At 44.1% G+C, this 23,267-nt stretch overlaps 1 protein-coding gene across 1 annotated transcript in view; it reads right to left on the bottom strand.

Moving 5' to 3' along the window:
* Positions 1–1,214: 1,214 nt before the first annotated feature.
* VMP1 (vacuole membrane protein 1) overlaps positions 1,215–23,267 on the bottom strand; it is a 168,263-nt gene continuing 146,210 nt past the window's right edge. Inside the window, exons 11-12 of the mRNA XM_081945481.1 lie at positions 4,750–4,849; positions 1,215–2,394 (exon numbers count right to left, since the gene is read on the bottom strand). Coding sequence (XP_081801607.1) covers positions 2,251–2,394; positions 4,750–4,849 — 244 coding nt within the window. The 3' untranslated portion in view covers positions 1,215–2,250. The remainder of the gene's footprint in view (positions 2,395–4,749; positions 4,850–23,267) is intronic.

Below are 23,267 nucleotides of genomic sequence, written 5' to 3'. Positions count from 1 at the left end.
CAAGGAGGTGTCACCATGCTGGACAGGAAGGCAGGTGTGGGGGGGGAAGAGAGGGACACACAAGTTGGAGAAGATGGGAGACGTACCACTTGCTTGACCAAAACAGAGGACAATCTGCCAGAAACCCGACTGGTCACGCATGATCACGCAAAAGGCAACATAAAATAGAATTGGGCGAGACCAAGCATCCGCTAAAATCAGCTGACTTTTTGATTAGCCAAAGCTAAGAACACCTTTAGAAAGAAAAATGGAATTTCTACCAGGCACTACTGTCAGGTCCAATTCTGTCCCGCCAAACTTCTGAAGATGTTCTTCAGCTAACGAGAAGTTCTTCAGATGTTCTACACGTTGGGACAGAGCAGGTGACTTGTCTTAAAGACAGGAGGAGAAAGTTATGACACCGACAAAAAGGAGACGTCGCCCCATGTCACCGTGCCAGGAAGGAGAAGCTTTCTCTGTGCATCAGATGCCCAAACAGGCACCAACCATCTATGAGCTACAAGCTACGACCTCCCACCCATGCTGTGGAAATGAGGACCATCTCCTTTCCAGGAATACAGGAATTGTCCTCCCTTGAATCTGCCTATCGGTGGTCCTTTAAATGCAGGTCATCCTCCCAAGGTTTTATGAGATGTAAGCGCTCAAAATGAAGCAAAGGAACTATTTTATAGACTATAGAACAACAGAGTTGGAAGGGACCTTGAAGGTCTTCTAGTCCAACTCCCTGCTTAGGCAGGAAACCCTACATCACTTCAGACAAATGGATATCCAACATCTTCTTAAAAACTTCCAGTGTTGGAGCATTCACAACTTCTGGAGGCAAGCTGTTCCAATGATTATTTGTTCTAACTGTCAGGAAAGTTCTCCTTAGTTCTAAGTTGCTTCTCTCCTTGATTAGTTTCCTTTCATTGCTTCTTGTCCTGCCCTCAGGTACTTTGGAGACTCTCTCTTCTTTATGGCAACCCCTGAGATATTGGAAGACTACTATCCTGTCTTCCCTAGTCCTTCTTTCTATTAAACTAGACATATCCAGTTCCTGCAACCGTTCTTCATGTGTTTTAGCCTCCAGTCCCCTAATCCTCTTGGTTGCTCTTCTCTGCACTCTTTCTAGAATCTCCACATCCTTTTTACATCGTGGCGACCAAAACTGGATGCAGTCTAACCACAGTCTTTCCTCCCCCCACTTTTAAAGAAAAAGAAGCACCGTGAAGAAGCATCTTTGAATGTTGTTTATTTCCAGTTAACCTTTCCTGCAACCTTACAAACCAACTTCCTGTTGCATTTCCTAAACAGTCGCTCTGGAAACACTGCGAGAGTTAAACCATTTCGATAAGATCCGATGGCAAAGGATACTCCAGGTTATCGGGGTTTCCCGGGTCAGTTAAATAAATAAAGATAACTGGACAGTGTCAAAAAAAAAAAACACCCCACCCTGATCTGAGCAAAGAGTTTTCGGGAAACTCCAAGCGTTCGTCCACAACGAGGGTGGGAGGGTGGGATGTTGAAAGATTGGGAAAAGGAACTAAAAAGAAAAAAAAATTGGGAGGGGAGGATTTAACCAGCACACACACACACACACACACAAAGGGGAAGAACTGAGGATAGTTTTTAAAATTAAAAGAACCCAAACAGGGAAGTCTGGAATGATTCTGAGAGGGTGCTGATTTAATGCCCTTCGAAACAGGCCCAAGGAAAAGAAAAAGGCGAAGTGGTTTCCCCACCCTTCGACATGGGGGAATTTCCAGATGTTGTGTCAGAAGGGCCCCGCCCGCTGCTGGTAAGATCAGTCAGGTTAAGAGGAAGATGGTTTGCACCCCATCGGGGAAGAGGCTGAACTTTTAAACGGATGTGCAGGCGCCCTAAAAGTTCTGGAAGGCTGGGAAACTTTTATTTAAAAATGGGGGGGGGAGCAAGGGGGGAGGGGGGGAAAAAGCCCACCCCAAACCCTAACCCTAGCTATGTAGTGAATTTGGAAAGGGGTGGGGGAGAGCACATATGTTAAAACAAATTAATTAATTTACATCGAAACAAGGCTGCATCTGTTACCTTTAACGTGGAGACGGAGGCCCGTGGGAACCGTGACGAATGGCAGAGTTACTTAAACCAGAGAGTCCACCCTTACCCGCCCCCCCCGCCCCCCCCCTCATAACCCTGTCCCTCCTTTTGCAAATGATGTTGATGATGATTAAATGCAAGGCTGGTTATTCCAGTGGAAGTTGGAGGATCCATCCCTCCCTTTGCTGATCCAGCTCATTTCGCTTTCCTCTCGGAGTTCGTGCGTTGCTGGAGACGCTTGTCGTAACTTTGGGCCATGGAGTTAATAATGGACAAGACAAAATAGCACACCATAATTATAACCAATTTCTCAAACGTCCAGGAGAGCCAGTTTTCACCCTGCAGAAAAAGAGGACAAGAGGAAGGAAGAGGGAGAGAGAGAGAGAGAGAGAAGAATATTAGGGTCATGCGTGCTACAAAAAATATGGGTCGTCCTTGACTTACGACCACAATGGAGCCCCAAATTTCTGTCGCTACGCGAGATGGTTATACACTACATTTTGCCCCATTTTATGAACGGTCTTGCACGGCTATTAAGTGAATCATTGCAGTGGCGAAACAAGTGGCACGGCTGTTAAGTGAATTTGGCTTCCCCGCCAACTTTCTTGCCACGGCTGTTAAGTGAGTCGCTGCAGTGGTGAAACAAGTGGCACGGTCGTTAAGCGAATCCAGCTTCCCTCCCTTTGACTTTGCTTGTCAGAAGGTCGCCCAAGGGGATCGCGTGACCCCGGGACACTGCGACCGTCATAAATATGAGTCAGTTGCCCAGCGTGTGAATTTTGCTCACGTGGGGCATGCATCAGCGGTCGTAAGGGTGAAAAATAGTCCTAAGTCGCTCTTTTCAGTGCCGTGATAGCTTTGAACGGTCACTAAATGAGCTGTTGTAAATACAATACAATACAACAGTAGAGTTGAAAGGGACCTTGGAGGTCTTCTAGTCCAACGCCCTGCCTAGGCTGTCTGAGTTGCAGGCTGACGGGAGGTGGACGGCTTCTACCACTTTCTAACCTAGGTTTGTTGGCCAAGCAAAGCGAGGTTGCTAAGCTCTTCGGGGTGGCTGAGTCCATGTTTCCTTCCAGAGCCACGGAGAAGGTCCCGGGTTGAATGGAAACTCCCGTTACAAGGCTTGGTCGGGTGGTCGAACTTTTGAGCAATAGCAGGCCATGCGGGAGGCAGCTGACCGGTGACCAATTCTATTACTGGAAAGAATGAAGTGGCCCTTCGTGGGAAGATGAGTAATATGTGGCTCAGCATCCTTCCAGGAAGTTGCTTTGGCCTAACTCCGTTTCTCAAGAATAACGTGGGAGTTATCAGAAAGCGTCTCTCGCACACACACGAGGCTGAATAATTTATCCCGACAGTTTAAGCTGGCAGCTGACAGGCTTTTAAGCGGAGAAAGAGTCTGTAAACCTGCTTCTATAATTGATCAATGAGAAAGTCTGCATAAGAAGGACTAAGGCAGGGGTGTCCAAACTTGGCAACTTTAAGACTTGTGGGCTTCAACTCCCAGAATTCCCCAGCCAGCTCTGCTGGCTGGGGAATTCTGGGAGTTGAAGTCCACAAGTCTTAAAGTTGCCAAGTTTGGACACCCCTGGACTAAGGTGTGTGTGACATAATAGCAGTCCTCCAATATCTCAGGGGCTGCCACAAAGAAGAGGGATTCAAGCTATTCTCCAAGGCGCCTGAGGGCAGGACAAGAAGCAATGGGTGGAAACTAATCAAGGAGAGAAGCAACTTAGGACTGAGGATAAATTTCCTGACAGTTAGAACAATTAACCAGTGGAACAGTTTGCCTCCAGAAGTTGTGAATGCCCCAACACTGGGAGTCTTTAAGAAGATGTTGGAAAGCCATTTGTCTGAAATGGTATAGGGTTTCCTGCCTAAGCAGAGGGTTGGACTAGAAGACCTCCAAGGTCCCTTCCAACTCTGTTATTCTATATTCTACCCATTTTATAAAGCCTCTACAGAATTCTCATTTTCCAAAACCTTGAACAGGAAATCCCAGTTAAAGATTTTCAAAGACCTTCTCTGCATCTAAGAAAATTAACTCCCTTCCAACTCTGTTATTCTACTCTGGCTGAAAAACTGACATCGTTTTCTCATTTGCTCTTGGGTGAAAGTCCCAGTCTGCGGACAGCTTGCCGTTGTGCTCTCTCCCCTCGGGCATCAATTTAATAAAATTGGACTACGAAAGTTAGCATCGGTCATCCAAAAATGGGAATTATAACGGGACAGATTTGGGAGGAAGTCTTTTATCAATTCCAAGCTTTTTCCTTTGAGACGTGGGAGGGCAGTGGTGAGTAGCAAATGGAAAAGTAAGATTTAAACCCCCACTTTTCTACAGTTCTCTTAAGACTGGCTCACTTTTCCTCTTAAAAGGCCCCAGCTTTCCGAGATGAATTAAGGTGGGACGGTCCAGGAAGGAAGAAATACGGAAAGACTCTGCAACAACAACAACAAAAATCTTTCCGGGATTGAAAATACGGATATTTTATCTAGAGGTGCCACAATTTTTATTCACGATAAAAAGTCACGATATTCTCAAGGCACTCAATTTCTTAAGCTGCTTTAACTCCGATTCAGGGAGTTTTGCTATTTCCCTTAATGCCAGGAAAAAAAAAAAGGGGGGGGGGATGGGAGAAAAGTGGCACCCAAAAGACATTTAAGGAAAGGAGACAAGGTGAGATTTCTTACCTGGGGGGTATTGTTGGCTCTGCTGTGCAGCTTGATCCTCTGAGCTTCCAAGTGTTCTTGAAAAGGCTTTTGTAGCGATGCCCCGATGCTGGGCACGGAGCTATGGGTGAGTTAGGGAGGATGGAGGGAATTTGCGAGGGAGGCCAGGCATTTGGGGAAGGGGGAGACGGAGGAAGAGAAGGGGGAGGAGGGAAAAAGAGAGAGCACAAGAAACATGATTGGCGGGGAAACTTACCCAATGAAAGCTAAAAAGGGAGAAAATCCAGAAAAGAGCACGGGGGGGCTCCTCCAGCGGGTATAAAAAAAATAAAAAAAAATAAAGGGGGCTAATATTAAACCAGCCAAGAAAAGAAAAGGAAGTCAAAGAGATGGGAGGGAAAAAATGGCTTTGGCAAGTTCAGCTAAAAAGCAAAAGCTTTGAAGCTGCAGACTGGAGCTTCCTGACGTGGGGCAGCCCCCTGGGTCAGGCCGGTGCTGGTTGGCATGGGGTGACTTCAGAAAAGTTCCCCCGCCGTTTATCACCCGGGATTCCTGTATGAACTGGTTTGAACCGATCAGCGAGGAAATGACTTGGCTGGTGTCAGTCGCCCCGTTTAAAAAAGGAACTGCCCGCCTCCCTCGGGTGACCTGTCCAAAAGAGGCGGGCCTGCCCCAAACCAAGTCCTTATTAGGACAACTCCTGCGTCATCCTTCCCCAGCGCCCCCCCTCCCACCTCCGACACCCCCAGGGCCTTATCCCGAAAAGAATGCATTCCCCAGCTGCAAGAAAGGTACCTCCCATCAAAAGTCAGGCAATGAAAAAGAAAAAAGAAAAAGAAGAAGAGGAGGAGGAAGAAAGCGAGAGAGAAAAATGAGAAAGGAAAAGAGAGAGAAAGAGAAAGAAAAAGAGAAAGAGAAAGAAAAAGAGAGAGAGAGAGAAAGTGAGAAAAAAAGAGAAAGGAAAAAGAAAGAAAGAAAAAGAAAGAAAGAAAGAGCGAGCCAGAGATAGAAAGAAAGGGAGAAAGAGAAAAAGAGAGAAAGCAAGGAGGAATAAAAGAAAGACAAAGACAGATAGAAAGAGAGAAAGGAAGGAAGGATAAAAAAGGGAGAAAGAAAGACACATAGAGATAAAGGAAGGAAGGAAGAATAAAAGAGAGAGAATGAGAAAGAGACAGTGATAGAGAGGAAGAATAAAAGAAAGAGAGGGAAAGAAAGGGAAAGAGAGAAAGGGACATAGAAAGAGAAAGAAAAGGGAAGGAAGGAAGGTAGAAAGAAAGAAAGAAAGAAAGAAAGAAAGAAAGAAAGAAAGAAAGGTGATTGATTAACAAAGAATCTTGGCTTCTGAATTGTGCTACAGTGTTCCTGGAAGGCTAATGCCGCAGAGAAACGGGGTGCTTATGACCACATTTCCTTAAGATAGAAAGAAATGCTGGTTTGCACCAATGAGAGGGGGGGGGGGCTTGGGGGAGAAGTCAGACCGAGAGCTGCCTTCTTTCTGGCACTAAGGAAAAGCTTGAATTCAAACTGGAAGCCCCCCACCCCACCCCCAAAAGTGATCCCTGACACGCTCTCGGAGGATTGTGTGTGGGGGAGAGGTTGGGGAGTGTTTTTCTCTACTAGCCTATTCAGCTCTCTGCCACGCCCAAGCCAGGATCAGGCCAAAGCAGGCTTCATTCTGGGTCTGTTTCCCCCCTCCCGTAAAGAAAAGAAGGGGGTCTCTCCAGCAGCATGGACAATGTGCCCTTTAAGGTGCTGGAGAAAAATGGGGGGGGGATTGTCAGGGATAGAAGAAGCCACCAATGATGGTCTTTTGTGGACTGGCTGGGGATGAAGAAAGGGAAAAAGTGAGAAAAGAGAGAGAGAGAGAGAAAGAAAGAAAGAAAAAGAGAAAGAAAGAAAAAGAAAGAGATGAAGAGGAAAAGAGAAAGAAGAAGAAAAGGAAGAAAAGAAGGAAGGAAGAAAAGAGAAAAAGAGAAAGAAAGAACAAAAGAGAAAGAAAACGAAAGAGAAAGAATATATTGTAAGAGAAAGAAAGAAAGAGAGAAATGGGGAGAAAAAAATTGAAAGAATGTAAGAGATAGAAAGGAAGAAAGAGAAAGAAGGAGAAAGAAAGAGAGATGGAGAGAAAAAGACAGAAACAAAGGAAAGAAGGAAGGAAAGAAAGAAAAAGACAGAGACAAACAAAGGAAGGAACGAAGGAAGGAAGGAAGGAAAGAAAGAAAGTCTGTCATCCAACACATTTGGAAAAGGCAATAACACCAGTAAAAACCCAAAATTGGGATCTCGGAAATCTGATTCCTTGCTTAGACACAGCAATTGTACTCTTGAAGGCATGGCTGACTCCAACTCGATCTCCTGAATCTCACAGGGGTCCCCACTGGATCCCATTGCCCCAAACGAAGCACTTTGGGGCTTTCTTCTTTTTTGGGGTGGGGGGGTGGGGATTGCCAGAAGCCAAAAAAGGGGATTTGTGGGGCAGGAAAACAATTTCCAACCACTCGTCTTCTCATAAGTGGACAAAGTATTTAAAAAAACGTTCTCAATATAATTAGATTAGGGCTTCCTTTGTGATTCGCTCTGGACACTAAGATCTGCAGCATATCAATTCAATAAATAAATATATTCACAACATTCTCTTGTCCAACGCACATCGCGGTCTGAACAGCGCACGTGCACGCAATCACAAAATCAACCGAAAAACAAAGCCTGAACAAGCCTGAACAATATTGCAATTATTTCTTCTACAAGTAGTCCTCAATTTACAACAGCTCATTTAGAGACCGTTCAAAGTTACAACGGCACTGAGAAAAGTGACTTTTGAACTGTTTTTCACACGGGTGTTGCAGTGTCCCTCTGTCGCTTGATCCCCTTTTGCGACCTTCTGACAAGCAAAGTCAACGCCGGATTCACTTAACGTCCGTGTTACTAACGTAACAACTGCAGTGATTCACTTAACAACTCTGGCAAGAAAAATGGGCAGAATTCACTTAACAAATATCTTGCTTTAACAGCAGAAATTTTGGATTGAACTGTGGTCGTAAGTTAAGGACTACTGTTTTTTAAAAAAATAAATATGGTTAGGCTTTCTTGGAGATTTAGATTTTGGGATGGGGACGAAATTGGTTTTGTTCTTTTCAATATGTATGATATCCTCACTCTTTTAACAAGCTACGCAGGTTAAAAAGCACCTCCGTGGCTTCCATAAATTCAGTTCTTTTACAGTTTTAAGACCACGAGCGTGTCCTAACACGGTATGTATCTCCAATTTATCCTGGAAATCTCCAATTTATCCTGGAAACACTTCCTCAAATCCTTGAAATTCCCTATCCCTGGAAAAATAAAATGTGATAATGTTGCATACAGTTTATTTTTTAAAAGTGATCCTCAGTGAGAAAATTAGAGACCCCGTCCCCAAATATTTTACAGCATGGCTTTCTCCAACACAACCGTTTCAAAAACGGTAGATTTCACACAATTTTACCACCACTTCGCCGCACACTGAAACTGTGAGCGGGCGGGCGCGGGAATAGCTTGCACGCATGTGCGCGGCTTAGAAAATGAGGTTAAATAGGATGGCATAGCGCCAGGGCGGGTAGGTGGACCCACCCGCAGGTCCCCACTATCGGTTTGCCCGAACCGGTGCAAACCGGTTGAATACCATCACTGGGCAGGCTCATAAAAAAGAAGAGTGAAATCTTATTAAGAAAATCTCTCACCTTATAGACCTCCTTTCCTCCCTAAAAATTAAGAACTCATCATCCTTCTGGTATTAGTCTTCCCCATTCTTTGCCTGGCAAACTGAGTCACCTTTTACCGACCAATCTGCATTTCACTAAAGATGACACAGAAGCCGGACCAGAGAAAACTCTTCAAAACTTTCAAAGAGAGTCAGCAGATCTTAGATAAGAAATGCCCAGACTATGAGTATTAAATGAGTAGCCGACTGCTATTCATCTCTGTAAAGGCTTAAACCCACTTGCTTATTATTGAAATTTAACTGCAGAATAAAGTCCAACCGACATTCAAGATCGGGGTAAGGCTCGTTTCTTATGCATCCACCATTCACTTTTTTTTACAATTCAAATTTTCTCTTTTATAACTCTCTCCGGTAATCAAACATGCCATAAAATAATCTTCTTTCAAATCAGCCGAACGGTACAGGTTTTTAATAGGTTATGCTGTGGACCTTGGAGGAAGTTTATGTATTTATACAACCCTGCTAACTACTGAAAGTTTGCTATTTTTAACACCCAGAGGGGAAAAATAAAAGCAGCTTTAAATAAGGTTAAAATAGTTGTCCTTTTCTCTTCTCTTCTCAATTGGGTGGTTTTGATCTCCGGCCTCTGGCGCTAATTGTGGATGATTAATTAAGGGGAAAAGCTTTAGATACTTGTTTCTCATATATGGAATGATGTTTCAGAACAAGAAAGCATGTATGATAGGTAAATGTGTTTCTCTTATGTAGTGAAAGGAAAAATAAAAAAAAAACAACATTTCTGAGCTTGAAAAAGAAAGTTTTACAAAGGCATAAAACAAAACCTATTAATGCTGGGTGTTCCCTTGAAAGGACAGCTACCGAAGAGGAAAAATAGCATTTCAAAAAGACTTAAATTTAATTTATATAGTGCTACAGCTGGGAAGGACAATATTTTTTGTAGATCATAGGAGATTGTCTAAAAGTAGCAGTCCTTCAGCCACGAATCTCTATTAATTAACCATTTTTAAACAAATGCTTAATTAATTTTAATTAACCATTTTTAATTAGCCACCAAGAACTGAAGATCAACTTGTGCTGCTGTGCGTTCTTATTTAAAAAGAAAGTTCCAGTTTTCTAGTGGCTTTTCAAATATAGATATATAAAAATATGGGGGGGAACGGGACCAAATTTTGGAATGTAGTTTTAACCAAACGGCAATATGGCTTTTGACTTCATTTCTGAAGCGATCAGCCACCAAAATGATTCTCAACTTTTGCTAATTTTCCATTTTAAGATGCTTTTCTAGAAATGAGGATTCAGGGGATGTGAATTACAAATCCTTTGTAATCTGATTTTACAGATTTTACTGATTTTTACTGATTTTACAGATACACGGTCAAAAAAAAAGCTACAACCCCTGAGAATTCTTTTCTGTATCTTATTGAAATTATTCGTTTTTGCAATCTATATCTTGGCTTTTGGTCCTTGGGGCATTTTTGTTAAAAATCTTAGAAGTGCTAGTAAGTTCCCCCCCTTTTTTCTGAACTTATACACTTCCTTTAATTATGCAGAGCCCAATTAAATGCATACCTGTCGTTTAGACATAGCTGAAGAGGCAAAAATTATGCGATTTCTTAACAGCCTTCCAAATTTCTTTCCAATTTCAAAAGAAAGCAATTCAGAAGTATGAAATATAAATAAGAGAAGAAAATTGGCATAGATCAATTGCATTGGTGGCATATATATTCCCACAGATATTTTTGATTAAAATATTTGTACATAGAAAATAAAGTTCAGGTATTAGGATATCTGTTTGCTGTTGAGGATAAGCAGTTCAGGGGAATTGCAGGAAACAATATACCTGTACTCAACTGAAAAATAAGTTTTATTTATTCAAGGACTTAATCTTAGACAAAGCAAAAGCATGCATAAAATTGTGTCCTCAAATCTGCACTTCTAAGGAAAAGCACGACTGTAATTCAACAGTTCAGGGGAAATTTTTTACACTTCAGCTCTCTATAATATTCTTAATAGCAAGAAATGGGATTTAATTCTATAGAAGGGAGGTATAGTTATACCAAATCACAATCCTTAACATTCGTATTGCAGATACAACACTGGATTTTATTTTCTGATCTTTTCTTGAAGTATAACTTAGGGGCTATAAATGCAATCCCAGGTTTCAGATGTACAAGTCACTAAAATCAAAACAGCCCACTTAAATCCTTTGGATTGTAATTTTTTGAAAATGTAATAATTTAAAAACATTCTTTGACGATGACCCTAATTGTATGGAGGGGCATATAAATAAAAGTGAGTTCCCCCCCCTTTTTTTTTGTACTTCTAGAACATTTGTGCTTTAAGGACCAGTAAAATTCTAGTTTAAAAATGAACACGGGGCAAAGGAACGTTCTTTTAAAATTGTACTTTTGAACTCTTAAGAGTTCAAACGGCAATTACATCGATGCTCTAATTAAAAACTGGTTTTCAAAAACGCAAATCATAATAAGAAACGACTTCGACACTCTCCTAAATGCTTTGTTTTCCATCACAAAGCTTTGTCACCGGGATGAACGCAGAGTGCTGCCACGTTCACTCTGCATTTTTTCACTCTGTCCCTCCACACCTCGTTCGACCTTTGCACGCGAAAAAGGCTTTAAGAATCTACATTTGAAAAATTGCGAGGGACACTTTTCAACCTTTCAAAAGAAACGCCCGTTTCACTTTCACCAAGGACACAACCCTTTCAAAAGGAAAACTCTGTTCAAGTCCCAGCCAACCTGTTCTATACTGACTGTTGTAGGTGCACATTTCACTACTGAAAGCAAATATTATAAATCATAATCGTGTTAGTTAAAAAGGTAAAGCCGAAGGGCCAGCGCTGTCCGAAGACGTCTCCGTGGTCATGTGGCCGGCATGACTCAACGCCGAGGGCGCACAGAACGCTGTTCCCTTCCCACCAAAGGTGGTTCCTATTTTTCTACTTGCATTTTTTTACATGCTTTCGAACTGCTAGGTTGGCAGAAGCTGGAACAAGTCACGGGAGCTCACTCCGTTACGCGGCGCTAGGGATTCCAACCGCCGGACTGCCGACCTTTCTGATCGACAAGCTCAGCGTCCTAGCTGCTGAGCCACCATGTCCATATCTGTTATTCATTCAAGCTCAAAGCTCTGCATTTCCTAGCCAACCTTTTTCTCAAAAATAAAAATAAATCCTGCTTTAATTATTTATATATAAAAATATAACTCAAGGTGGAAAACATACTCCTTTCTCTTATTTTCCCCACGACAACAAACCAGGGAGGTGGGCTAGGGAGAAAAAAAAACAATTGCATGGTGTGGGCCCTGTTTGAATTGTTATTCATCTCCGCAAACCAGAATAAGATCTTCCTTTTTACTCCACCCTCCACCAACAAGCCACTGTCTTCCATGTATTCTTTGCTTGGATGGTTATTTAAAAGGTTATTAAATATTGGGACACAAAGGCATGCTAAATGATGTTTGCACCACGCCCACTGCCTTTCGGTGATCCCAGCGCCAGGAGCCCTCAAATTTTCACGCTGCAAAAAAACCACCAGGTAAGAACCTCCACAGAACTCAAAATAAAAAAAAAATCCATAATTCCAGGTGAGGTTTGGTCTGAGACAGCGATGGCTAAACTTTTTGTGATGTCGCAGGCCAAACGCGCCCACCTGCACCCATAATGCAATGCACACTCCTCCCTGTGCTCCGACCCCTGTGCATGAACGCACAACTTCCCCCGCAAATGCCCATGTGACACCCTCCACCCACTGGCCCATTTTGCGTCTAGCAGCCTCCTGGGACCAAAAATGGGCTGCGGGGAGGGGCATCCCACCCCGCGCTCCCCCCATTCCCTCTGCATGTCTGTGCGACCACTTGCCACCCCTGCGCATGCCTGCGTGTTTCCCGCATGCGCCCCGCCCTTCGCGCATGCGCGGCAGAGTCCCGAAAATCAGCTGGCGGGAGGCCGGCGTGCATATGCGATAGAACTGAGCTGGGATAGACAGCTTGCGTCCCTGCAGAGAGGGCTCTGTGTGCCGTTTGTAGCATGCGTGCCATGGGTTCGCCATCCCGGATCTATGCTTGTGCTAATGTGCGATTTGCAGGGTTTGGGCTAAGACTCTCAACCCTGAGTGCTTCTCTATTAACTCCATCTGGGTTGGTTTTGAGGGTGACACCACACGGGGTTAACGATCGGCCGATCTCCTTGTCTTAGTCAGAAGCGAACGGCACAGCTTTAAAAAAAACCCGAGAACAGTTAAGCCTATTTGCAAGCGGGCGGCTCTCTGTCCTCTCGGGAACGCACCCTGATCGGCTGACGATTTCTCCTCTTATTCGGCTTCCCTTGCAATGCACGATGTGCTTGGAAGCTTGATCAACTCGCTCAAGCAAGAGGTCTGGGGTGCAGTCATGAAGTCTAGCTTAATCTGCAGATCTGGGGTGGCAAATTTAAAAGAGGGTGTTACTAGTCCTCATGAGGATGCCAAACATAAGGATAGAGTGGGGATGCCCTATCTCTTGGGTCACATCACTTTTCCTTCCTCTTTTAGCATCTCTTTCCATTCACATGTTACCTACCTATCTACCATTCATCTAATCGATCTAATCTATCTATCATGTACCAATCTCTCTCTCTCCATCCATCCATTCTCTTCTCTCTTTCTCTCATTCCCCACTATCCTGTCAGAGCTGAAGAAGCTTCTTGGATTGGAAGTGAAACATCTTCAAAATGAAAAAGAAAGAAAGAAAGTCAAGTTGCCTCCTGAAAAAGCACCTTTGGAATATCTACCTACCTACCTACCTACCTACCTACCCATCCATCCATCCATCCATCCATCCATCCATCCATCCATCCATCCACCCATCCATCCATAGGTGGCTTGCTGCCAGTTCGCTGAACCGGTAGTAGCGGTGGCGGGAGAGCGTACCCGAACCATTATAAAAAATTAACAACCTACCTCTATGTCTGTCTGTCTTTCTGTCTGTCTCTCTCTTCCTTCCTTTTGAACATCTTCTCCCCCCCACTCTTGCTACCCTTCCTTTTTAAACTTCCTCCTCCTTTCCACTGCTCCATCTCCCCCTTTCAAGTCGGGGCTCAGGAACCCCCATTTCCTATCAATATGGAAGCATTTAAATCAGGGGTGGCTGGGGAATTCTGGGAGTTGAAGTCCACAAGTCTTAAAGTTCCCAAGTTTGGACACCCCTTATTAAAGAAAAACAATGAAGGAATACATCATGGCCCTTTCCATATTCTGGACAGAAGAAACAGAGGCACAGATATAGTCCTCGGACTTAACAGTAGTAATTAAGGCCACCCTTTTGGTTTGTAAGTTTTGAAGGTCACAAGCAGATCACCATGTGGCTGCCCCTGATTTTGCAAACTTATTTTTTTTGCAACAGCAGCCGTTAAGTGAAGCCTGGAGTTGTTAAGCGAATCCACTGTTTGCTATGGGGAATTTTTATTCCCCCCCCCCCCCCGCCAGGAACCGGAAGAGAGACTGAACCCGTTTGGCTCTCTTTCCAAAGAATTTTAAAGGCGTCTATAAGGATCCCTGACAAGAGCTGAGCCATAGAGAGGCACCAGAAGGCCAGAGGTTGTGACCCGGCGTGACTGATTTGAAACAGCCCCTATCTTATTGCAATTTGGGGGGGTGGGGGTTCCCCACCTATAGGGAGTTTTTGTTTTGTCTAGGCAAAAAGAAATGAAAACGATATTACAACGATAGAGAAAGCAGGCAAATGTGATCACGCAGAAATTTCTCCTCAGGGAGTTAATTGGTGTAGGCCTAGAAACCAGGAGACAGGGAGTTCTAGCACTGCCGAAGGCTGTGATCCCGAACCTGTGGCATGCGTGCTACAGGTGGCACGCGGAGCCATTTGTTAGGGCATTGCCCTGTCAGCTCCAGCGCGCAAGCGGGCGCTGTCCAGCTGACTTCGGCCTTCTTTTTCGTCCCTACGGACAACCCGGAAGCTCAGGAAAAGTGACTTGCGGTTTGCCCGTAGGACCGTTTTTCGCCAGAGGGCCTCCCGGGGGGGGGAGGCTGTTTTCACACTCCCCGGGCTCCTATAAAGGCTCTGGAGCCTGGGGAGGGCCAAAAATGCACGCCAAAAGCGAGGGGGGGGCTGGTTGTGCACGTATGTGCACGGGGGGTATTGCGCGCATAGCATTATAGGTGTGGGCAAGCCCACGCACGACCCCCCTCGCGCTCCCCCCACTTTTGGCACGCGATCCAAAAAAGGTAAGGCATCACTGGCCTAAGGCATGAAAGCTGGCTGGATGACTTTGGTCCAATCACTAGGAGACGGTGAATTCTAGTCCCATCTTAGCGCATGAAACTCTGCTGGGTGACTTTGGGCTCACACTCTCTTGGCCCAAATCTACCTCACAGGGTGGTTGCTCTGTTGAAAATAGGAGTAAGGGGGGAATATCTGGTATGTTTCTTGCCCTGTGTTATTTATGAAGTGATAAAGTTGGGATAAAAATTAGGAAGGAAGAAAGGAAGGGAGGGAGGAGACAGGAGAAAGGGAAAGGAAGGGAGGAAAGGAAGGAAGGAGAATTGAGAGACAGGGAAGGAAGGAAAAAAAGGAAGAAGGCAGGAAAGAAAGAAAGGGAAGAAATGGGACAGGAAAGAAAGGGAAAAAGGGAAGGAGAGAGAAAGGAATATAAAAAAAGAAAGGAAGGAGGGAGACAGGAAAGAAAAGGAAGGAAAGAAAAGAGAAGGGTGGGAGAGAGAGAGAGAAATGACTTAAAGAAAGGGAAGGAAGGAAGGAAGGAAGGAGGAAGGGAGGGAGACAGGAAGGAAATGGAAGAAATAAGACAGGAAAGGAAAGAGAGGAAAGGAAGGAGAATTGAAAGGCAGGCAAGGAAGGAAGGAATAAAGGAAGGGGACAGGAAAGACAGGAAGGAAAGAAAGGGAAGAAATGGGACAGGAAGGAAAGGGAAAAAGGGAAAAAAGGGAAGGAGAGAGAAAGGAATTTAAAAAAGGAAAGAAAAGGAAGGAAAGGAAAGAGAAGGGTGGGAGAGAGAGAGAGAGAGGAATTAAAGGAAGGGAAGGAAAGAAGGAAGGAGGGAGGGAGACAGGAAGGAAATGGAAGAAATAAGACAGGAAAGGAAAGAGAGGGAAGGAAGGAAAGGAGGGAGAATTGAAAGGCAAGCAAGGAAGGAAGGAAAAAAAGAAGGGGACAGGAAGGAAAGGGAAGGAGAGAGAAAGGAATTAAAAGAAGGGAAGGAAGGAAGGAGGGAGAGAGGAAAGAAAGGAAAGAAATGGAAGGGTGGGAGGAAGAGAGAAAGGAATTAAAGGAAAGGAAGGAAGAAAGGAGACAGGAAAGAAAGGAAAGAAAGAAAGGGAAGGAAGGAAAAAGAAAAAGAATAAAAGAAAGGAAGGACTAGGTTTAATCATTCCCCGCCCCCCCAATACTCCAAAAGTGCACAAAAAAATGATTTTCTGACTTATTCTCAAGCAATGGGGCCGTCGGGTCTTGCACTGAGCATCCTGGAAGCAGACCAAGAATTGCTGTTGGGTCGGACGTGCCCATCGGACCCAACAAGACAACTCAGCTGTGCATTTGGCTTTGCAAGCCAACTCTGCCCATCCCTTTTTTTCACCCACAGTTTTCAGCTTGACTCCGGAAAGCCATTTAGCCGGTTGCACGTTGCCCAGCCTGGGGGTTAGGGGTTTTTCTGGGGTTTTTTTGGGGGGGTGGGGGTTTAGGAGCACATGAGAGCTGACTTCACAACCCTGAAGCTGTGTTCTTTGATAACTTACATGAGTCAGATCTCCACTCCACCACCTCCCCGGAGATTCAGACAAGCACTTCATTGAAACAGGTTGCCTCGAAGGAAGAAACGCAGCGGAGGAGAATTGCTGCTGAGCCCTCGGCTCAGAGGATGTTATGCAAAGTGTACAATTGGGCTTTCCAAAAAGGCATGTCTTTATGGGTGATTTCAGGCTGAGTCACAGCTTTCGCACTCTCTCAAGGCACCCTTACGGTCCTAGAGCCTCGGCCTCGAGTTTAGACCAGGAGAAAACGCACAGGAGAACAGGCACGGTTGTCTAAAAAAATAAAATAAAATAAAGACATCGGGGTCTCCTGGAGGCAATCTGGTCGGCCTTTGCAGCTCAGGTGTGGGGGGAGCCCTATTTTAGAAGGGGGTGGTGTGGGAATAGCAGAAAGACCATTCTTGCAAAGAGACCGTCCTTGGACTTCCTAACATTTTGGTGGTTGACAAATCAACCAATCGTTTCACCAAACTAGACTGTTACAAGGAATGAATCTATCTATCATCTATCTATCTATCTATCTATCTATCTATCTATCTATCTATCTATCTATCTATCTATCTATCTATCTATCTATCATCTATCATCATCATCTATCTATGTATCTATCCCTCTCTCATCTCTTTCTCTTATACATCATCCATCCATCCATGTATCTATCCCTCCCTCTCTCATTCATCCATCCCTCTTTCATCTCTCTCTTATATATCCACCCATCCATTCCCCCCTCTCTCATCTCTCTTATATATCTATCCATCCAGTCATCCCTCCATCCAATCATCCCTCCAGCCCTCTCATCTCTCTCTTATACATCCATCCATCCATCCAAATATCCATCCCTCTCTCATCCGTCTTATATATCTATCCATCTAATCATCTATCCCTCCATCCAACCATCCATCTATCCCTCTCTCATCTCTCTCTTATAATCCAATCATCCATCCATCCGTCCAATCATCCCTCTCATCTCTCTCTTATACATCCAATTATCCATCCGTCTGTCTGTCCAATCATCCATCCATCTCTCTCTTATACATCCATCCATCCAATCATCCATCCCTCTCTCATCTCTCTCTTATACATCCAATCATCCATCCCTCCGTCCAATCATCCATCCATCTCTCTCTTATATATCTATCCATCTAATCATCCATCCCTCCATCCAATCATCCATCCATCCCTCTCTCATCTCTCTCTTATAATCCAATCATCCATCCATCTGTCCAATCATCCATCCATCTCTCTCTTATACATCCATCCGTCCAATCATCCAAATCATCCATCCCTCTCATCTCTCTCTTATACATCCAATTATCCATCCGTCTGTCTGTCCAATCATCCATCTCTCTCTCTCTTATACATCCATCCATCCAATCATCCATCCCTCTCTCATCTCTCTCTTATACATCCAATCATCCATCCATCCGTCCGTCCAATCATCCATCCATCTCTCTCTTATACATCCAATCATCCATCCATCCATCCGTCCAATCATCCATCCATCTCTCTCTTATACATCCATCCATCCAATCATCCATCCCTCTCTCATCTCTCTCTTATACATCCAATCATCCATCCATCCATCCGTCCAATCATCCATCCATCTCTCTCTTATACATCCATCCATCCAATCATCCATCCCTCTCTCATCTCTCTCTTATACATCCAATCATCCATCCATCCGTCCAATCATCCATCCATCTCTCTCTTATACATCCATCCATCCAATCATCCATCCCTCTCTCATCTCTCTCTTATACATCCAATCATCCATCCCTCTCTCATCTATCTCTTATACATCCATCCATCCATCCATCCAATCATCCATCCGTCCAATCATCCATCCATCCCTCTCATCTCTCTCTCATCCATCCGTCCATCAAATCATCTATCCAATCATCCATCCACCCCTCTATCTCTGTCTCGCTCAGTACCAAAATCAATACACCTCCACCCCTGGTGACAACAATAAGACCAACAATTTGATGGGATTCTTATCACCCTGGGGTCAGGGCCTTTGTCAGGGCCTTGACAAACAGTTCAAAAATGGGGACCCACATTATCTCTGCAGGGATGATGTTCCACAGGGAGTGAGCCACCACAGAAAAGGCTCTTCTTCTTGGTCCCAGTAAATGGACTCCCTTAGGGAAAGAGGACCCGTAACAGCCCCGTGTCTCCACTCAGGTGGGTTGGGTAGATGTACTGGGAAAAGACAGTCCTTCAAATAACCTGGTTCCAAGCCATGTCATGTATGGAATGGCATGTAAGAATGACAATGGACATGAATGGGCTCTGGGATAATCTCAATTTAAACAAGACTGAACACAACTAGAAGACAAGAACATTGCTAGGCCCGAGGGACACCAAGTTGGGTAGATGTTCCTCAAAGACACTGTCTAAGACAGGGGCCAGCAACCTGTGGCTCTGGAGCCGCATGTGGCTCTTTCATCCCTCTGCTGCAGTTCCCTGTCACCGGTCGGCTCCACAATTGACAGGGCTTTTGGTTAGGACAGGTAGAGGAAAAAGAACGCCGTGCTAGGAGGAGACTCTATGGTGGGGGATCCGGATTTCTGGTGGCTTCAGAATTGAACAGGGGGCTTCCGGTTAGGACCTTTGTGGCTCTTTCGGTGTTTAGGGTTGCCGACCCCTGGCCTAAGAAAAAGACTTCTCAAGGAAGCAGGGAAAAGCAGAAATAGTTAATAGTTCAATGATTCTCACCTGTAGGAACTTTAAGATGGGTGGACTTCAATTCCCAGAGTTCCCCAGCCAGCGAGAATTCTGGGAGTTGAAGTCCATCCACCTTAACATCCCCCAAGGCTGAGAAACACTGAATTAAAGCATCACTGTTCTTCCTCTAACATCCTCCTCTCACTTTCTCCTTATCACCCACATATCCGGCGACACACCCTTCCACCTGGCTCAGCCCAACCTTGAAACCGTGCCTTCCCCCACCCCCGGTTTTTTTCACACACCCCTCCAGGCTCTCACGAGAGCAGCAATAACGGCCAGCCGGTGTGTTTCTTGGAATGAGCTGTCGCTTCCTGTAGTGATTAAAAAAAAACAAACCAATTCTCCCACTATGGAAGAAAAATCACCCTTTCTCACGTTGTAATCAATTACAGGTCAGAGAACAATAACAAAAGACATCTACAGGGCGATTTAGAACAAATCCAGAATCAGCTGGAATATATTTTGGTGGGACCCACATTCTGAATAATGCAAAAAACTACCGAAACAAAACCTGAGGGGCTGATTTTCCGAATCAAGGAAAAAACGCTTTCTGTTCTCGAATTTCAAAAGATAAGGAATTGCATTTTTGGCGCTTCCTGTATTTGCCCATCTCATTCCCAGCCAAGGTTGGTCTTTACAATAATACAATAGTAGAGTTGGAAGGGACCTTGGAGGTCTTCTAGTCCAACCCCCTGCCTAGGCAGGAAACCCTATACCGTTTCAGACAGATGGCTATCCAACATCTTCTTAAAGACTTCTAGTGTTGGGGCATTCACAACTTCTGGAGGCAACTTCTGTGCCACTGATTAATTGTTCTCACTGTCAGGAAATTTCTCCTCAGTTCTAAGTTGCTTCTCTCCTTGATTAGTTTCCACCCATTGCTTCTTGTTCTACACCCAGGTGCCTTGGAGAATAGTTTGACTCCCTCTTCTTTGTGGCAACCCCTGAGATATTGGAACATTTGACGATAGCAGCCTTCCAATATTTGAAAGGCTGCCACAAAGAAGGCTATTCTCCAAAGCCCCTGAAGGCAGGACAAGAAGCAACGGATGGAAACTAATCAAGGAGAGAAGCAACCTAGACACAAGGAAACATTTCCTGACAGTTACCCTGTTTCCCTGAAAATAAGCCCTCCCCGGATAATAGGAGAGAAGCAACTTAGAACTAAGGAGAAACTTCCTGACAGTGAGAACAATTAATCAGTGGAACAGATGTTGCCTCCAGAAGTTGTGAATGCTCCAACACTGGACGTTTTTAAGAAGATGTTGGATAGCCATTTGTCTGAAGTGGTGTAGGGTTTCCTGCCTAGGCAGGGGGTTGGACTAGAAGACCTCCAAGGTCCCTTCCAACTCTGCTATTGTATTGTATTGTATTAATAAGCTCAATCGGGCTTTTGAGCACATGTGCTAAAATAAGCCCGCCCAGAAAATATTGCAACACAGCAGCAGCCAATGAGGTGACCAGGCTCACCGCCTCCTGCACCTCAAAAATAATAAGACCTCCCTGAAAATAAGGCCAAGCGCTTATTTCAGGGGTCAAAAGAAATATGTCTTATTTTTGGGGAAACACGGTAGAAAAAATAATCAGCGGAACAACTTGCCTCCAGAGGTTGTTGGTGTTCCATTACTGGAGGTTTTTAAGAAGAGATTTGGGCAACCATTTGTTTAAAAAGGTTTCTGGCTTGAGCAGGGGTTGGACTAGAAGACCTCCAAGGTCCCTTCCAACTCTGTTATTCTGTTAGTTACCTCTCACTTGAGATAAACCACTCCAACAACACAAAGGTTTTTGTCACAAAAATAAAAATAATTTATTACAAAAAACAACAACAACACCAAATTGGCTGGTCTGCACTGATGACGTTACCTAGTTTGGTAATGAAACGTCTGGAAGGAAACCACCAAGCTCAGAGAGCACCAAGGACCCCACAATAAAACTTGCTGATCTCTTTAACTTGGTTATAAAGAAGGTTTTTGATTTCCTTCTTCCCAGTATTCACATGTGCTTGGTAGTTGACAATTCAAAAAGTTGGTTTAAATCCTTGTGGGTGAAATTTCTCCTCATCCTCTAAAGTCCCTCATTATTATGCAGTTGTGGTCTGCTTAAAAAACAGTTCATTAGAGCGTCTTTCACATTTATGTTTCTTCTCTCTCTCTCTTTTTTTTAAAAAATTAAACTTTCTCTTTCCACTTGCTGAATTACCTTTCCAGGCACAAGACTCAAAAACGTGTAATTCCACTGGTCTCTGATTTACTCTGTGGGAAGAGATGGTTGACTGACTAACAGAGGAAAAGGCTTGGGAACCACACTGTCAAATATTTTAAAGGATATTTTTTGTTATACTAGCTGAGTGAGTAAGTAAAACAAATCAAATTAACACTCTACTTGTTTGAATCTGCTAAAGTGTTAATCAATATTCAACTAGAGGGGATAATATGTGTGCAATGTGTTTTTTATGTACCTTTTTAATGCTTTTGATTGTTTTGTGTTTTTGGATTTTGAGGGGGGGGGAAGTTTTGTATTTTAACCTTGTCTTGGAAAAATAAAAATAAAAAAAAATGTCCAAGAAAGAAGTATTTGTTGATTATATCTTGACTTTAAAAACAAACCACCGCACCGTTCTGTATAATTGAAAGCCAAGATGATATAATCAAGGCATTCTTGATTATATCAGCTTAGCTTTTTTTAAAAAAAATGAATCAAAATCATGCCATTCAGTAAAATTTTGTGAGAGAAGTTTTGAGTTAATCAAGGTTTGGGATGAAGGAGGGAGCAGCTAAAGTGTATTCAAATCTGTGATGTGGTGATGTTTAATTTTCAATGGTGCTGAAAACGCTCTAATTTGTATTTCAAAAGAAAACAGCGGCAGGGGAGCGCAGCAAAGTACATTTTTATGTCTGGCCAAGGAAATAAAATACATGGAGGGATTTGTATGTTTGCGTTTGCAAATGCAGCTTGCCTAATCCTAACATCTGGAAAGGCAATGAAAGCGAAAATCCCAAATCTGGAAAAACCATTTTCCCCGAAAGCCCGCAGGGTACATATAGGATCTCTTCCTTGGAGTCTGGGAACCCTAAATCAATTGTAAACGTAGGCAAAAAGAATTTCTCTAATCTCAGCTTCCTCTCCGGCATTCGGGCGGACTTCTGGAGAAGCGAGTGCTGTCATAAGCGTCCACCGAAAAAAAAACTGGGATTCTCTTTCCACTATAGAAGAAACTCTTAAGGTCCAGGCTGCAGCATTTTCAGGTAAGAAAATGGTGGACAGGTCCATGGGTAGATGGCACATAACATCACCCGCAAAGGCTGTGGTTCACACCTCAGCTTCTACAGGTGAGGCTGGAGAAATCTATGCTCTGGAACCAGACGAAGGTCTACTTTGACGTAATACAACCTCAAAATGACTGTTTCTTCTTTTAGCTGGATACCTTCAGCTGCTTCCCAAGACATCTTAACCAAAATCTGACACAGGAGCAAGATCTTGCTGCCTGTGTGAAAATCGGTAACATCTAGATATGTTTTTGGATCTTTCCACATGAAGAAGTTGGACCATAAGAAAGGCTGAGGGCCAAAGAATGGAGGCCTTTGAACTCTGGTGCTGGAGAAGACTCCTGTGAGTCCCTTGGACTGCAAGGCGATCCAACCGGTCAATCCTAGAGGGGATCAACCATCACTGCTCTTTAGAAGGCCAGATCCTGAAGAGGAGACTCAAATACTTTGGCCACCTAATGGGAAGGAAGGACTCCCTGGAGAAGAGCCTCATGCTGGGAAAGATGGAGGGCAAAAGAAGAAGAAAGGGACGGCAGAGAAGGAGGTGGCTGCATGGAGTCACCGAAGCAGTCGGTGTGAGCTTAAATGGGCTCCAAAGGATGGTAGAGGACAGGAAGACCTGGAGGAACGTTGTCCATGGGGTTGTGATGGGTTGGACACGACTTCACAACTAACAACAACAAACATAAAGAAAGGAAGAGCCCAGGAGACAGAAGGTCTACCAGAACTGAGAAGGCTGGAAGACACTGTCATCACTTTATCTAATTCTCTGCTATGGATGGGAAAATCATCACTGAATGTGGGTTACGAAGCCCCTTCTTAAAAACCTGAGATCTGAGAATGGAGAATTCACAACTGTGGGTAGGTAAACTATTCCACTGTTGTGTGAATCTTTCACTAGGGATCCCCCCCCCTTTATATTTCCTTTTATTTAAATTAAATCTACATTTCTTCATTTATTTAATAAAATGTATATAGCCACCCAACCCACTCTCAGTGACTCTGGACAGCTTGCAAATTTAGTTGCAAGTTTACTACTCATCA

Source organism: Natrix helvetica (genome assembly GCF_964273705.1).
Source record: "Natrix helvetica genome assembly, chromosome: 2".
NCBI lineage: Eukaryota > Metazoa > Chordata > Lepidosauria > Squamata > Natricidae > Natrix > Natrix helvetica.
This window is presented reverse-complemented; position numbering and strand designations above follow the sequence as displayed.